At 41.9% G+C, this 15,383-nt stretch overlaps 2 protein-coding genes across 8 annotated transcripts in view; both read right to left on the minus strand.

Annotated features, from left to right (window-relative positions):
- Positions 1 to 331: 331 nt before the first annotated feature.
- On the minus strand, positions 332 to 3,789 carry LOC146977944 (uncharacterized). Its single transcript, XM_085790540.1, has 3 exons — positions 3,199 to 3,789; positions 1,517 to 1,722; positions 332 to 475 (listed from the first exon to the last, which is right to left on the minus strand). The coding sequence occupies exons 1-3, from the start codon at positions 3,737 to 3,739 to the stop codon at positions 332 to 334; spliced, it is 891 nt and encodes a 296-aa protein (XP_085646666.1). The 5' UTR covers positions 3,740 to 3,789.
- Positions 3,790 to 6,575: 2,786 nt separating this feature from the next.
- pleca (plectin a) overlaps positions 6,576 to 15,383 on the minus strand; it is a 165,450-nt gene continuing 156,642 nt past the window's right edge. For all 7 annotated transcript variants that reach the window (XM_085790727.1, XM_085790726.1, XM_085790725.1 and 4 more), the window contains 2 exons: positions 8,217 to 15,210; positions 6,576 to 7,528 (listed from right to left, as the gene is read on the minus strand). In XM_085790727.1, coding sequence (XP_085646853.1) covers positions 9,016 to 15,210 — 6,195 coding nt within the window. In that variant the 3' untranslated portion in view covers positions 6,576 to 7,528; positions 8,217 to 9,015. The remainder of the gene's footprint in view (positions 7,529 to 8,216; positions 15,211 to 15,383) is intronic.

A 15,383-nucleotide genomic window follows, 5' to 3' on the forward strand; every position in this document is an offset into this window, starting at 1 on the left:
CATCAGATGTGCATTAAATATTATTTACTTTTTTGACCAGCTGTCCGCGACCCATCCAGAACGGGTCCGCGACCCACTTTTGGGTCCCGACCCACCAGTTGAGAACCACTGTCATAATCAATAGTTATAATCCAGATCTATAATATGAAATAAACACATTACACATTGATCATTGTGTAACTTTTGATTTATTTTGATGAATCACTCAGTACATGAACCAAACTTTTCCTTTCATCTTTATTAAAACCTCTTAACTTTATTATAAAAATAAAAAAATATAAAATAACGACCTCTGAGCATTTTAACAACAGCAAGCGGCTGCTGTGTCACCTCACTCCACGGTGATGTAAGTGGAGGAGGAAGAGGAAGAGGAGGAGGAAGAGGGCGGTGGCGGCCTCGACATCACTTCCTCCTGGGGGGGGACGTCTGTGAGGGGCGGCGGCGGCTGGAGGGTGAAGAAGACCGGTCCGTAGTCCTGACAGAGACAGACGTTGTTTATTATGGGATGCAGCAGCAGAGAGAAACCTACGGCGGCTCAGAGGGGTCAAACCACCTACAGGCTAATGCTAAGCTAAGGGTTTGTGTTGTTGACTGGTGAAGTTGTTTCTGACTTTGTAGCACATTTCACATTCAGTAACTTATTACAAAATAAACAAATACAATACGTTTTTAAGTTCAATCTAAATACTTCAGTTAAAAATTTTTTTTTTTCGTTTTTTTTTTTTTACACAATTTTATGTTATGTTTATTATGTATCTTATGTTTATCCGTGTGTTTTTAAATATTTATACATGGGTCAGTGACTTCTTTTTTCTTTTTCTTTTTAAATAAATGAATATGAGGAAAATTAATGTTTTATTATTGTTAAAATGTACTTTTTGTATTTATGTTGGTTTTATATTATTTGAAATTACATTTGCACCATTTTTTTAACAGAGTGAATGGCCTGAAAATGTCAGATGGTGTAAACCACGAAAAATGATAAATATTAAATATTTTATCCACCTACAGTGGCTTTAAGGGTAGTTATCAATCAAACCTATACTTTATTCTGGAAAGATTCAGTTGAAATAGTTTTTTTTTTGTTTTTGGTGGTGTTTCTATATTTAAATTTTAATCCATTTTGGCAACACTGAACAGGACATATCCCCAAAAACACTGTTTTTTCTAAATAATGTGACAAATTGTATAAAATTTGTCAAGAAACATAGTGTTGCAAGTAAGTAAATTACATTTATTCTATATTTGAGTCCAGATTTATTTTTGAATATAGTCAGATTTTTGTGAAAAAATACCAGTTGACATTGGGTTGCATCATGTTATTGACCCATATACATCCATAGAGATATATATACATGTATGTACGTTTTGAAAGGAAAGGTTTGAAATGTCAAAAAAATTGAAAATTGAAAACGTAAAAATCTCTTTTTAAATGAGCGCCTTATAAAGTGTTCATGTGTTTTCTCTAGCAGCAGTGAGTTGACCCCTCTGGGCCGCCGTACAAACGGCCACTTACAGCAGGAGGTCCAGGCTCCGGGGGCAGAGGGGGGTAGTTAGCTGCCCCCTGCTGGAAGGAGGCGAACACTGGGCAGGGCCCGTTGTAGAAGCCCGGGGGAGGAGGAGGAGGAGGATGATGAAGAGGAAGCTGCTGAACATTATAAATGACTTTCGGCCACAAACCGAAGCTGCTGGGGAAGTGGCCGGTGTAAAGGTAATGAACATCTGGAGGTGGAAAAAACAGAAATATTAGATGATATTATATAAACATTAAAATCTCCACAAAGAGTCTTTTATTTATTTTACACTGATGTTTTAAAATGTATAAATATATCTGAAAGAAAGAAGTTAGTAAATGTTAAAAACAACATTAAACTTGGTTAAACTTGTGGTTATTATTTACTCACATATTCTATGTTTTTAACATATTATATAGAATATGTAAAAGGAAAAAAAAGAAAAAGAATATATATACTTGCATTAATAATTATTTAAGTCTTATTATGTGTTTTGTTGACCATGTTGTGCTCTATTTCCTGTATGTTAGTCACTGTGCTGCACTTTGATAAAATAAAACCTTTATGTTTTGAAATTTTTCTATATAAATAAAGTGGATTACATTGGATATTTTTGTCATATAGCCTACCCTACATTATAGTGTAAGATTATATTCCTACACCTTTAGTATTAAGTACCAAACATTCATATATTTATCATTTATTTGTACGTATTCTTCATCTTTATAACCAGCTTCGTGTTCTCTATTCTTTGCTAATTTGATTCTGATTCAGATTACTTTTTGCTTCTTTATATTTCTATACTCCTTACATATATTTAGTTCTGCATTTATCTGATCAGAAAGATCAAATAAACTTTGTTGGTTTAGACAAAACCTGGCAACGTTAAAGAAACAAATAGCCTAAATAGGCCTAGGTCTACATAACTAATCTATCATTAATCAACAAATGTCAAACTATTTAAAGACTAGGTATTTAAAGCTATTTAAAGGCCACATTTCCGTCACAGCAGTTTTCTATCATGGTCAGACACACACATACACACAGTCACTTTTGGGGACATCACATCAACCTGAACTAAGTTCTGGAGTTAAATACTCATCAACCTCGTAGAGTCCTGAGATCAAACTTAACTCTGTTGGACAAACAGACAGTCTTGTCCCCAGATGTGACTCTCTCTGTCCCTGTTGGACAAACTGACTCTGATCCAAACAGACACTTGTCTTGTCCCCAGATGTCCACCATGACTAAACACACTGATATAAACAATACAAGATGGAAGATGAACTAAGCTGACATTTTAACAGTTATTCACCTGATTATTTTAAATATATATGGATTTTATTTCTGCGTTTACATTATATAATTCAGATAGAAGAGCCTCAACTGTAGGTTTAATGTAAATCCAGAGCGATTGATATAATGGTTCTGTGTAAATCTAAGACAGCCGTTAAAACCTCTGGCGGCCATTTTAGTAAAAAAAGACAGAATTGTCTTTTTAATTTTTGGCGCCAACAGCGAGTGTGATTTATAATGACGTGAATGTGTTGTTGTTACTGTGCGACATTAGCTAAACATGAAGTAGGCTAATTACAAATATATAACTTACAGAAACATCTTTCTCTTCACTTCAACTACACATTTTTAATGAACTCATTAATTAACCAGCTTGTTATGAACTCACTCAGAGGAGCTGAACATGGTGGTCCTCCTTGTCCTTCTTCACCGCCGGACGTGAACGGCGGCGGCAGCGGCAGCTCTTTGTTTCCCAAGCCGACAACAGGCTCTCCTCCTCCGGCCGCTGCTGCTGCGCTGTCCCGGGGGGTCTGGAGCTCCCTGGGGGTCAGACCGTCAGATGTGGGCGGCGGCGGCGGCGGACGAGCGCCTCCATCCGGCAGCGGTGGTGGTGCAAATGCCGGTGCCGCGGCGCTGGGACTCGGACTCGGACTCGGACCTGGACTCCCTGTAGCCGCCGCTGCCGGTGCCTTCTTGCCCCGGTCCTGGCCTCTCTTCAGGCTCCGCTGCAGGTTGGAGATCTGGGTCCGCTGGGTGATCAGGTAACACTTCCAGCAGTCGCACCGGAGGAACGGGCACCACTTCCGGTGGCCCTTCAGCAGCACGATGATGCCGTGGTGGCGGCAGCGGGTGCACTTCGGCCGCCGCGGGGCCAGTTCCTCTTCCTCAGAGGGGGCGGCGGCGGTCACTTCTTCCTTGGACAAAGACATTTGTTTGACAAACTGACCTATTCCCGCGGGGTGAAGAAGTGTCCGCTTGTCCCCCCTCTCTCCCCCTCCTCCCCCCTCTCACATCTGCAGGTGCGACCCAGATGTATCAACTTTGTATCTTTTTCAGTGATTAGTGTGGGAACCACTGCACTCACCACAGAAAACCTTTTATACAGTCTATGGCAGGATCTGTTGTGAGACACTTTGAGACAGTTTTTTTTAATTTTTTTATTATCATTAGATGTTTATGTGCTGATATGAATCTATGTTTAAACTTTGTTTGTCTTTTATTTCCTTTTTTCCCAAGTGTGTGTTGTGTGTTTTGTGATGTGCTATCCACAAGTTTCCGAACGTCATCTATGGTCAAAACCGGAAGCCAGTTTTGCCGGTTTGGTGGAATTGTACGTTTACGTTTCCATGGTTTTCAGTCGTTGTCATAGTTGCGGTAAACGCATGGATCTATTAACGCCGGCTTTTAACACGGATGTCAATTTGTGTGATATCATCTGTTAAAAGCTGGTGTGATGATCCATGCGTTTTACAGATTTTCATTGGGGGAAAAAAAAAAATCCATGCATTTACCGCGACTACCGAAACCATGGAAACATGTACATACGATTCCACCGGAAGAGCAAAACCGGCAAAACAGGCTTACGTTTTTGACGTTCGGAAAAAGGTGGATAGGGTGAACATGTTGTGTCCAGAATAAATTTCTCCCAAGGGAGACAATAAAAAAACATTTATTTCCTTTTTTCCAAGTGTGTGCTCTGTGTTTTGTGATGTGAGGTGAACATGTTGTGTCCAGAATAAAAAAGCAACTATTATTTAAGCAATATATCACGACAGGCCGTGGTATATGCTCATTATACCACGGCTAAGGGGCGTTGTTCGGCCCGACGCGAAGCGGAGGGACGACAACCCCCTTAGAGTGGTATAATGAGCATATACCACGGACTGGAGTGATATATTGCTTTTATAAAACGGTTACCAATAAAGGCAATATGAAAGAGGGATACGCAATCAATTTCATGTAGTTTTATTCAACCAGAAATACATATTATCCAATAAAACAGCCTCACTGTGAAAAAAATAGTCCCACCTCTCCAGACGTTAGCTCCTAGTTAGCTCTGCATCTCGTCTTTTCCTCCGCTTTTTTTCAGATGAAAGTCACTGCTCAATCCCCTCTACCGTTGTTAACCCTCCCCGGAGGTGAAAGTTAACCTTAAACATGTGGATTCAACTACTTTAGTCCGTTTTTTAACATCGTAAAAACATCAGCTGTCTTTGCTACGGACCGCGACAGTCCGTTGTCATGGATACATGACAACAACTTCCATTCATACCAGTCATACGTGCCTGACGCGGAGTGATAGCTTACGCTGTGATAAGGCTTTAGAATAGTAGCCGTGGTATATGCTCAATATACCACGGTTAACAACCAATCAGATCGCCGGATTTCACCTTTCCGTTTTATAAACCATATTATAATCCAGGGTCTATGCATTTAACCTTTTAACCTTTTTGTCTATGCCAAGGATCTATTTTGTATCATTTCCCGTCTGGGAGCAAAGACACAGACCAGTGATTAGTGTGGGAACCACTCACCACACTAAACCATACCGGTATAAGGCAGGATCTATTCTGTTGTGAAACATTTTGAGACTGTTTTTTATTTATTTATTTATTTATTATCATTAGATGTTTATGTGCTGATATGAATCTATGTAAACTTTTGTTTGTCTTTATTTCCTTTTTTCCAAGTGTGTGTTTTGATGTGCTATAGGTGAACATGTTGTGTCAGAATAAGTCTCCCAAGGGAGACAATGAAAAGCAACTAACTATTATATAATATTATAATCCAGGGTCTACATTTAACCTTTTTGTCTGTGCCAAGGATCTATAATAATAATAATAATAATGACAATATAATACTATGGATTTAACCTTTTTACTAACAGTCTATGACATGGATCTATAATAAAAAATAATGTTATTATAATGTGATGATATAACACTTCCATGGTCAATGCATTAAGCCTTTTTATTAACAGTCTATGCCATGGTTTTATATGAATGATTTATTTATGTCATTTTTTGGCTTCATTTGTTAATTATTGGATACTTGTTTCTTTCTATGACTCTGAAACCATGAAGAGCTCTAATGGTTTTACTGAACTAATGAGCTGGATAGCTTCAGGCTGCACCTTCTCGATCTATTTATGAATTTAGCTGAACTAAGGATTGTAATTATGACTGATTGTGATTGATGCTCAACTGAAAACGATTTGTGTAAAAGATCGAATAAACTACTACTAATAATAATAGTGATGATAATGATTTTATTTAATTACCTTTATTAAACCAGGAAGTCCCATTGTGATCAGAAATCTCTTTTACAAGGGAGAGCTGGCCAAGGTAGCAGCCCATACAAGATAATAAACAAAATGTCAGATCGCCTACTCACACACCGTTCACTCCAGAAAAACGATTAAACTCCTCCTAACTGCATTCTTTGTAATACACCTAAAATCATCCATAGATATACATGTTAGTAATTACATAATAATAGGAGTTCTGTGGAAGGTTAAAGGTCAAGTAGGTAAAAAAAGAGAAACATGACTCACATTAGTCTTTAGAGGTGCATATAGCTGAGTGAAAATCTACAATAAAATCAAATCTATGTTACTATTTAAACATTATGAAATTTAGCCTCACTGGACAAATAAAACACTTATTAATGTGACTTAACTGCTAATTAAGATCCATTCTAATTATATTTTTAAAAAATGAAGTAATTGGTCAGAATGTCAAAGAATAAACTTCAGAGAAAAAGAAATTCATTTCCATGTTTATTTACATTGCGTAAGGTGTTACAATAAAATTCCTTGTCACCGTTTTATTATAAATACACCATTTTAAACAAGGCTTGACAACCCTCATTAAAATACATCCTTCAAACCTTTTGAAACGTAATAGTAAAACAAAAGCTTTAATGAATACAACTATTTCGTTTTTGCACCTTTTAAATGTGAGTAAATCATGCAAAGCAGAAATATCGAGTACGAAAATAAAATGATATAGATCAGATGTGTCGCTTTACAAAGGAGAATTAAAATCAAAACTAACTATACGTACGTGTGGAAAATACAAATACTGGGTCTGGTGGCAAAGCTTAAAGATCTTTCTCAACGAAATGTTAATTAATGGCTTTCAGCAGTAGTGCTCTATATAATCATCAATATACAGTACATACATTACCTGTCTGTGAAGGGCAGAATATTCAATTAATGCAAATTGCTGTTAAACATTCAGACCATACACTTTAGCCCTGTTTGACTACACACAGAAACAAACTGTTATTATTATTGTTACATTAGATTGTGACATACTGTAGCTGGACAGTAAAAAGGCTTTTACCTGATAACACAGTAATCATACCAGTATGGGTAGCTTTGCTCCTTCAGTCATGCATCAGTCAGTTTACAGTGGAACCACTGCAAATTCCCATAATATTCAGCATCCTAATAAAGTGTTAATCAGTATTTTGCAGGCACTTTCAAAGCATGGTTTAGGCCTTTACATGAGTTCAAGATTAGATGCGCGGTTCAAAATGGTCCACTGTTAAAGGATGCTATTGCTAACAGGACATGGTATGAGTGTGTTTCTGTTCTGTTGCATAAAACGATTATTGATTACAATAAAGATCACAGTCCAAATCAATGCCACGGGTCTCTGGAAGACGTCTGCGGAGATGAGAGGTGGAGATGAGATGAACCGTGAGGACAAAACCTGAAACGGAGAAAGTCAACATTCAAACATTAGACTAAATGACACAAACAAAGAAACAGATGTGAAGTTAAAGGGATAGTTAAACATTTTGGCAAGTTGGCCCTTTGCCATAATCCCTATAGTCTTAGCAGTAGGTTCGTTACCTTTAATCGTCGGTGCAAGCTATTTTTAGAACGGCGGAGCAGAGCCGTGAGCTGCTCGTTACGCTACGGAGGCTCATGGGATTTCTTGGTTTCCCTCATCAAACTCATCAAATACACAATCCAACAACTCCAAAACGCTCTGGTGGACAAGTTGTGACCTGCACATTCACCACGCTATGAGATAATAACACAACGTTACCAGACAGAGTTGTTTTAGAGGGAAATACAGAGACTGCTTGATGAAAAACTCTCGTCTCGTCTCGTAACGCTCTGTTATTATGTCAAAGCGTGGTGAATGTGCAGGTCACAACTTGTCCACCAGAGCGTTGTGGAGTTGTTGGATTGTGTATTTGATGAGTTTGATGAGGGAAACCAAGAAATCTCATGAGCCTCCGTAGCGTAGCTCTGAGCAGCTCGGCGGTTCTAAAAATAGCTTGCACCGACAAATAAAGGTAACAAACCTACTGCTATGACTATAGGGATTATGGCAATGGGCCAATTTGCCAAAATGTTGAACTATCCCTTTAAATGATCTCTTCACGTACCTTCTTGAGGCGTCAGAAAGGCAGGGACTTGATTGTGTTGGGTGTTGAGGTTGGGTGTGTAAAGTCCAGAGGTGTCAGATGGAGGGTGGTCAATGGTCATAACAGGCTACATATTCCTTCCGTTTGAGGATGGTCGCTGTTTGCAGTCACTTCACAAGGTTAGCATGTTGCTGTAACTCCAGGTTTAAAACAGACAGTAGTGGATGGAGTGGAGCTCAGATATTGGAGTAAATGCAGCAGTGCAGCCGAGGAGAGAAAAGATCTTGAAGCTTGGCGTTGTTGTCTTATTAAGTCTTAATCAGATCCAGGAGACTCATTATTCTGCTCTGCAGAGTGGCTTTATCTCTCTCTCTTGCTCTTTTTAAATGCTTTTATGTTAATATTCAGAAATATACATGTAGAGAAAATGAGCTTGTCTATACACTCAGTTTGGTTCAGTTAGACTAATGGCCATGAACACTTTCAGTTAGTGTAACACAATATTGGAAGTAAATGAATTCAAGTTCAGTAAATGCTTATGAATTTGAACTTAAAAAAAAAAAGATCATGTACACTGTGGTGTACTCTAAGTTCTTACAGTACAGTAACCAGAAAGTCTGATAGGAGAGAATAAACAACTAAAATGTAAAATATACAAAAATCAAAATTATGCAACTTGTAGAAAATTAAATATTAAAAGTTCTGTAGCGACCACATGCAGAGCAGAATAAAGGAACTTTTTATTCCACTGGGATTTAGGCATCTGGTGAGCACTGTGGTTTTATAGTGAATCCTTCCCTTAGAAAATCACTCCGACTTCTCAGTATCGACGGCCGTAGCTTGAGGGGCTGTAGGAGGAAGATGATGAGAAGGTTGTGGTGAAGCTTGATCCTGTAGCATCAAAGCTACCTCTCCTGGAGCCAGACCTGGATCCAGTTCTTGAGCCGGACCGGGACCCAGTGGCAGAACCGGACCCACTGATGCTGTAGGGGCTGTAGAGGCCTTTGCTGGACTGAGAGGACGCCTCGAGCAGCCGTAGACCAGTCCCCTCCTCTACCATGCTTCTTTCCATAGCGTCCTTGTAGGAGATCTTCAGCTTGGTTTTGGGGCATGTGAGGTATTTGGAATACGCGCTAACATCTCGCAGCTTCTGTGCAGTGCGTGCGTCTAAGGTGCCTTTCTTCACAGCCTCGTCTATGGACACTCTGCTGGTGGCGTCTGGTTCAATTAAACCACCAGTGAGATACTGGACCTCCAGGAATCGCTGTCCGGCCTCGTAGTACAGCCAGCCTTTCTTCAGGGCTTGGGCAGCTGACATTTTGGTTTTGGTTCGAGGATCTTCAAATCCATTGTAGGCCTTCTGGGCCAGACTGATGCGATCCACCATTACCTTATCCACAAGCCCTTTGTTCATCGCATCAGTAACAGGGAATTTCTCTCCAGTATTTGGGTCGATGATGCCTCCAGTGCAGGCTTGGGCTTCCAGCAACCTTTGACCTGTTATATTGTCCAAAAGGTTTCTGTGAATGGCCTCTGTGACAGACACCTTCTCCAGTGTTTCAGTGTCCAAGATCCCAGCTACAGGGCCGGTTTCCTCTGTGGGATCATTCCAGGTGGTTGCTGGTGTCTTTATGGAAGGTACCGGGCTCATCGGGTACGAAGAGGAGGAGCCGAAGGAGGATGAACGTGATCTACTGCCACTCATGTTTCCAGACAACATGTCAGCAAACTCTGTGATGGACAGAGTTCCTGCTCGGTACTGATCCAAAGCCGACTTGTCAATCAGGCCGCGTGAGATTGCATCATCGATGTCATACTGCCGACCGGACCGCCTGTCGATGATCATGGACTTCACAACTCCATCAGATGAGGTGATGGTGATTTCCTCCCATTCACACTCTTGTTCTGCAAGCTCTAGGTATGTCTGGTGATCAATGAGCCCCTTCTGATAAGCTTCATACACAGACATTTCTTTGCCAGTCTCTGGGTCGACAATGACGACCCTGCGTTTGCGAACTGAAGACTTGGAGGAAGTCTTTCTCTCACGTTTCTTTTCTTTCAACAGCAGAAGAGCAAGGCCTGTTTCTGGGTCTATCATACATCTCTCCATCAGCTGCAGGTAGGTGAGATTTTCCTCAGTGTTGGGGTCAAAGAAGCCCTTTGTGTCATCAGAGGGGTCAGTGAGGATTTCATTCATTTCCTCATCAAAGAGGCCGCGTTCATACGCTGCTTCAACTGGCAGTCGGTGACTCTCCTGTGGATCTATGATCCCACCAGTAGCAATCTGAGCCTCTAGCAGGCGGATGCCATGATCTTTCAGGATGAGGCCCTTCTTCATGGCCTGGAAAAGTGAGATGGTCTTGCCAGTGTAAGGCTCCTTGTAGCCTGTGACAGCTCGTTCAGCTGAGATGAGTTTGTCTTTAAACTCTGTGCCGACAACACCCATTTTCACGGCTTCTGTGACATTCAGTTTCAGGTTCTTGATGGGATCGATGACGTATCCTGTGGCAGCTTGGGCCTCAAGAAGTTCAAAGGCAGTCCCTGGTCTGATCATGTTCTTTTTCATGGCTTGGTAGATAGACAGACGGTCTTTGCTCGATTCTACGTACACACCGGCAATACAGCTGGTACCCTCTAGGTATTTCTTCAGTTCTCTGCTGACCTCCTCCACTGAGATGATTCCCTCAGTGAGCTCGTTGTAGGTCTTCTGGTCAATGATCTGTGAACGAAGCAGCTCATCCACAGTAATTTGCTTTCTGAGACCTTTGAAGAGAAGTCTTCTGTCTGCCAGTGACAGCAGCCGCAAACCACTTTCTTTATCAACCCTGCACCGTCTCAGTAGCTGGAAATAGGACTGCTTGTCATCTGTTGTTGGATCCATGTAGCCTCGCACATCCCCAGTGGGTTCAGATATTCTGTCAAGAGTTTCTTTATTGATGTATCCACGCTGCATGGCCACGTCTATGGGGAGGTGGAAGTAGTACTCAGGATCCACTAATCCACCAGTGGCATTCTGGGCCTCCAAAAGCCTCAAGGCATAATCCTCAGAGATCAGGTCTTTTTTCATGGCCTGGAAGAGAGAGATCACTTTCCCACTGTATGGATCCTTGTATCCTGTGACTGCTCTTTCAGCAGAGAGGAGCTTGTCATGGAGTTCAGGGCCCACCAGTCCTTTACGCACAGCCTCATCAACTGTGAGAAGCTCATCTTTCACCGGATCAATCATAAAACCTGTTGCCGCCTGGGCCTCCAGGAGATTCAAAGCAACTTCAGGCTTAATCTGTCCGTTCTTCATAGCCTGGTAAATGCTGATCTTTGGTGGATTGACTGACATGATTCCAGCAATACAACCGGTACCAAAGAGGTACTGTTTCACTGAGGGCATTTCCATCGCCTCACGGATCGTCATCTTTTCTTGCTTCAGGAGGTTGTATGTGTGCAAGTCGACGATTCGAGCACTGTAGAGCTCCTCAATGGTGATTCTTCTTCTGATGACATCACAGGACATGCTCTGCTCTATCTTCAGAGTCTCTCTTTGTTCAATGATTTCAATGATGATGTAGACTATTCTTTCCTTAGTGATTTGTCCCAAGCGATACTGCTCCATGAGGCGGAGCCTCTCTGGTTCTGGAAGCATATTAGAGTTCATGACTTCCCAAATGTTCGTGCTCTTTCCAGCAAAACTCTTATGGGGGACATCAATTTGAGTGTTGGCGAGATCTGTTTCAGCTTGTTCCTCTGTGTACTGATAGGATTTCTCAACAGGAGCAGGAGCTTCAACCTTTGACAGGGGCAGGTAGCACAGACCAGATGTGGGATCTCTTGCACATTTCTCCAGCAACTGCTTGTAAGTTACACTTTCATTGGTGTTGGGGTTGGTGAAGCCTTTTACGTCACCTGCAGGTTCATTGAAGGACTTGGCCATTTGTTTACTGAAGTAGCCGCGCTGAATGGCCACATCATTGGGAACACGATGGCTGCTGACTGGATCAATGATCCCTCCTGTAGTGACCTGAGCCTCCAGGAGAGGAATTGCATGCTCTCTCAGTACAAGCTCTTTCTTCATCGCCTGAAACAGAGAAATCTTGTTGCCTGTATATGGATCTTTGTATCCTGTCACTGCTTTTTCAGCTGAGAGAAGTTTCTCATGAAGCTCTGGGCCAACGACTGCAGCCTTCACGGCATCGTCCACAGAGTATTTCAGATTTTTGACCGGATCAGTTATGAAACCAGTTCCAGCTTGAGCCTCTAACAGTGCAAGCCCAGTGTTTTGTTGTAAAACGTTCTTTTTCATAGCTTGATATATGCTTAACTTCTCGTTTGAATCTTCCATCGTGATGCCATCGATCCGGTCTGTGCCCTGCAAGTACTTCCTGACCTTATCAGTTTCACTGACCTGTTTGGGCGTCTTTTTACCCTGTTGGAGTTGATCGAATGTGGCCTTGTCAATGATGTTGGAATCAAGCAGCGAGCTGGGAGTGACTGGTGCCCTGAGGCCTTCAAAACAGGAAACTTCCTTTGTTTTGTTCTCCTCCTCTTCAACCATTGTTATTACAATCGTTATCAGCCTTTCTATTGTCACCTGCCCCATTCTGTACTGTCGAATCAGCTCTATTCTTTGCTCCTCGGTGATGTACTTGGAGTGGATGATCTCCCAAATTGTGATTTTTTGTCCTTTGAAGGGTCCGTACTCCAGCTCCATAGTTGCCTGGTTCAAAGCCTCTTTTGTCTTTGCTTCTGTAATCTGTTTGTCTTTCTTTGGCTTCTTTGAGAGGGGAAGCAGCAGGAGCCCAGTTTCCTTGTCTGGGACACATTTATCCATGAGCTGTGCGTAGGTGGCATCCTTTTGTGAGTTAGGATCATAGAAGACCTTTGTTTCATCAGTGTTCTTGTTCAGGGTCTTGGCAATTTCCTCATCAAAATATCCACGCTTGCAGGCAAGTTCATGTGGGATGCGGTAGCTTTTAACAGGGTCTATAATTCCACCAGTCGAGAGTTGAGCCTCAAGCAGACGAATACCTTGGTCTTTCTTGATGAGGCCTTTGCTCATGGCCTCAAACAGAGACACTTTCTTCCCTGTGTATGGATCTTTGTAGCCGCTGACGGCTCTCTCTGCAGACAGAAGTCGCTCATGCAGTTCTGGGCCTACAAGACCTGATTTAACAGCCTCATCAACAGGGACCCTCTCATTTTTGACAGGATCAATGAGAAACCCAGTTGCTGCTTGAGCTTCAAGAAGGTTCATTGCAGTTTCTGGTGATAGTAATTCTTTCTTCATGGCTTCATAGAAGGGCATTTTCTCCTTGGTTGGTTCATTCAACAGCCCAGCGATACTCGGTGTTCCTTGTAGTGCTTTCTTGATGGCTTCCATCTCAGCCATCTCTTTAACTGTTATCTTGCCGTTACTCAACTTGTTGAACAAATCCTTGTTTATAACCTTAGACTCCAACAGTTCATTGGCAGAGACTGGAGCCCTCAAACCATTAAACACATTTTCATTGTTTTTATCCTTGTCTTCCACAACAGTGATGACAATTTTGATGATCTTCTCCACTGTGATCTTGCCCGTCTTGTACTGACGAATCAGTTCCCGCCTCTGCTCTTCAGTAAAATACTCTGAATTGATGACTTCCCAAATGGTGACAGTTCTTCCTTTGAATTTTCCAAAAGGCACATTGACAGTTGTTTTACTGAGCGCTTCTTTAGTCTCCAAATCTGTGAATGTTCTTTCACTCTGAGCAGCTTTCTCAGTCACTGGTAATATCAGCAGGCCTGTCTCTGCATCTTTGGTGCATCTCTCCAGCAACTGTTTGTAAGTGAGTTGCTCCTGAGTGCTAGGGTCAATGAATAATTTGCTATCATCACTGGGATCAGTCAGCTTCTTGTTCGTGTCAGCGTCAAACTGACCCTGTTTGTAGGCGGTCTGCAGGGGCACTCTATGACTGTTGATGGGGTCAATGATGCCACCTGTTGCAAGCTGTACATCCAGGAACTTGGTGGCCTGCTCCTTTTCAATAAGTCCCTTTTTCATGGCCTCAAAGAGAGAGATTTTGGCTCCAGTGTAGGGATCTTTGAAGCCAGTGGCTGCTTTCTCTGCAGAGAGCATCTTGTCATGGAGCTCAGGGCCGATCAACTCATCCTTAACGGCTTCGTCTACAGTGAGGAGTTTGTTTTTCACTGGATCTACGATGTAACCAGCAGCTGCTTGAGCCTCCAAGAGCATCATTGCAGTGTTTGGAGTGATCTTCTTCTCCGCCATGGCCTGATAGACACTCATTTTCTCTTTGGATGGAGTCAACACGCCTCCGACACAGCTCTGACCCTTCAGACATGATTTTATTTTGTCATTCTTCCCAAGTTCTTCCATGGAGACTTTGCCCTTTTTCAGTTTGTCAAACTCCTTTTTGGTTAAGATGCCAATGTCATGGAGCCTTTCAGCAGGAACTTTCTCTCTTATTCCCTCAAATGCAAACGGTGATTCTCCATCCTTCTTCACTCCATCCACCTCAACAGAGCCGTTGAAAACTTTCTTTGTTGTTCCCACCATTGTCATGGCGACTAACTGCTCCTCAGGAACTTTGTCAGTCTGGACTTCGATTTCCTTCGTTTTGGATGCAGCCTGTTTGGAGGTGACCTCCAGATTCTGAAGTTTCTCTCTGAGCTTTTTGTTTTCCTCTCCCAACTGTTTTTCCTGGTCAAGCCTTTTCTTTTCCAGCGTTTCCATCTCTTTTTGCTTCTTCTTCATCTCTGCTTCAGCCTCTTTTTGCTTCTTTACGGCTTCATCCATGATTGCCTGAAGCTTCTTCTTCTCCTCCTCCATCAGCTTCCTCTGACGCTCTTGTTCCTCTTTGAGAGCTTTGGCTTTGTTCACCTCATCCTCCAGGTGTTTCTCAAGTTTCTTCTTCTCATCCTCTACGGCCTTTTCTCTTTTCAGCAACACTTCCTTCTCTGTGAGGAACGACTGCTGGAGCTCGGCTTTCTGCTGCTCAATCTGTTCTTGTTGGGCATTGACCATCTGTACGGAAAAAAGAAACAGTGTAATATTGATGAGCTATCAGTCAGTCACTGTATTACCTTCAAGAAATCATTAAATAGCTCAACCATTCTTGAAATACTAAATTGTTTTCTTGGAAGGGCTTTGACAGAATCAATATGACTCATGACTAAAATGTAAATATGAAGCTGAAG

Source organism: Trachurus japonicus, chromosome 11, assembly GCF_045865225.1.
Source record: "Trachurus japonicus isolate A0001 chromosome 11, Traja_1.0".
Lineage (NCBI taxonomy): Eukaryota > Metazoa > Chordata > Actinopteri > Carangiformes > Carangidae > Trachurus > Trachurus japonicus.

Bases quoted from the DNA above. Each gene is read 5' to 3' on its own strand.
- LOC146977944 (XM_085790540.1), bottom strand. From the start codon at position 3,739: ATGTCTTTGTCCAAGGAAGAAGTGACCGCCGCCGCCCCCTCTGAGGAA. The intron at 1,723-3,198 runs GTGAGTTCATAA...TTCCACCTCCAG, and splicing joins ACCATGTTCAGCTCCTCTGA to ATGTTCATTACCTTTACACC. The intron at 476-1,516 runs GTAAGTGGCCGT...TGTCTCTGTCAG, and splicing joins CGGAGCCTGGACCTCCTGCT to GACTACGGACCGGTCTTCTT.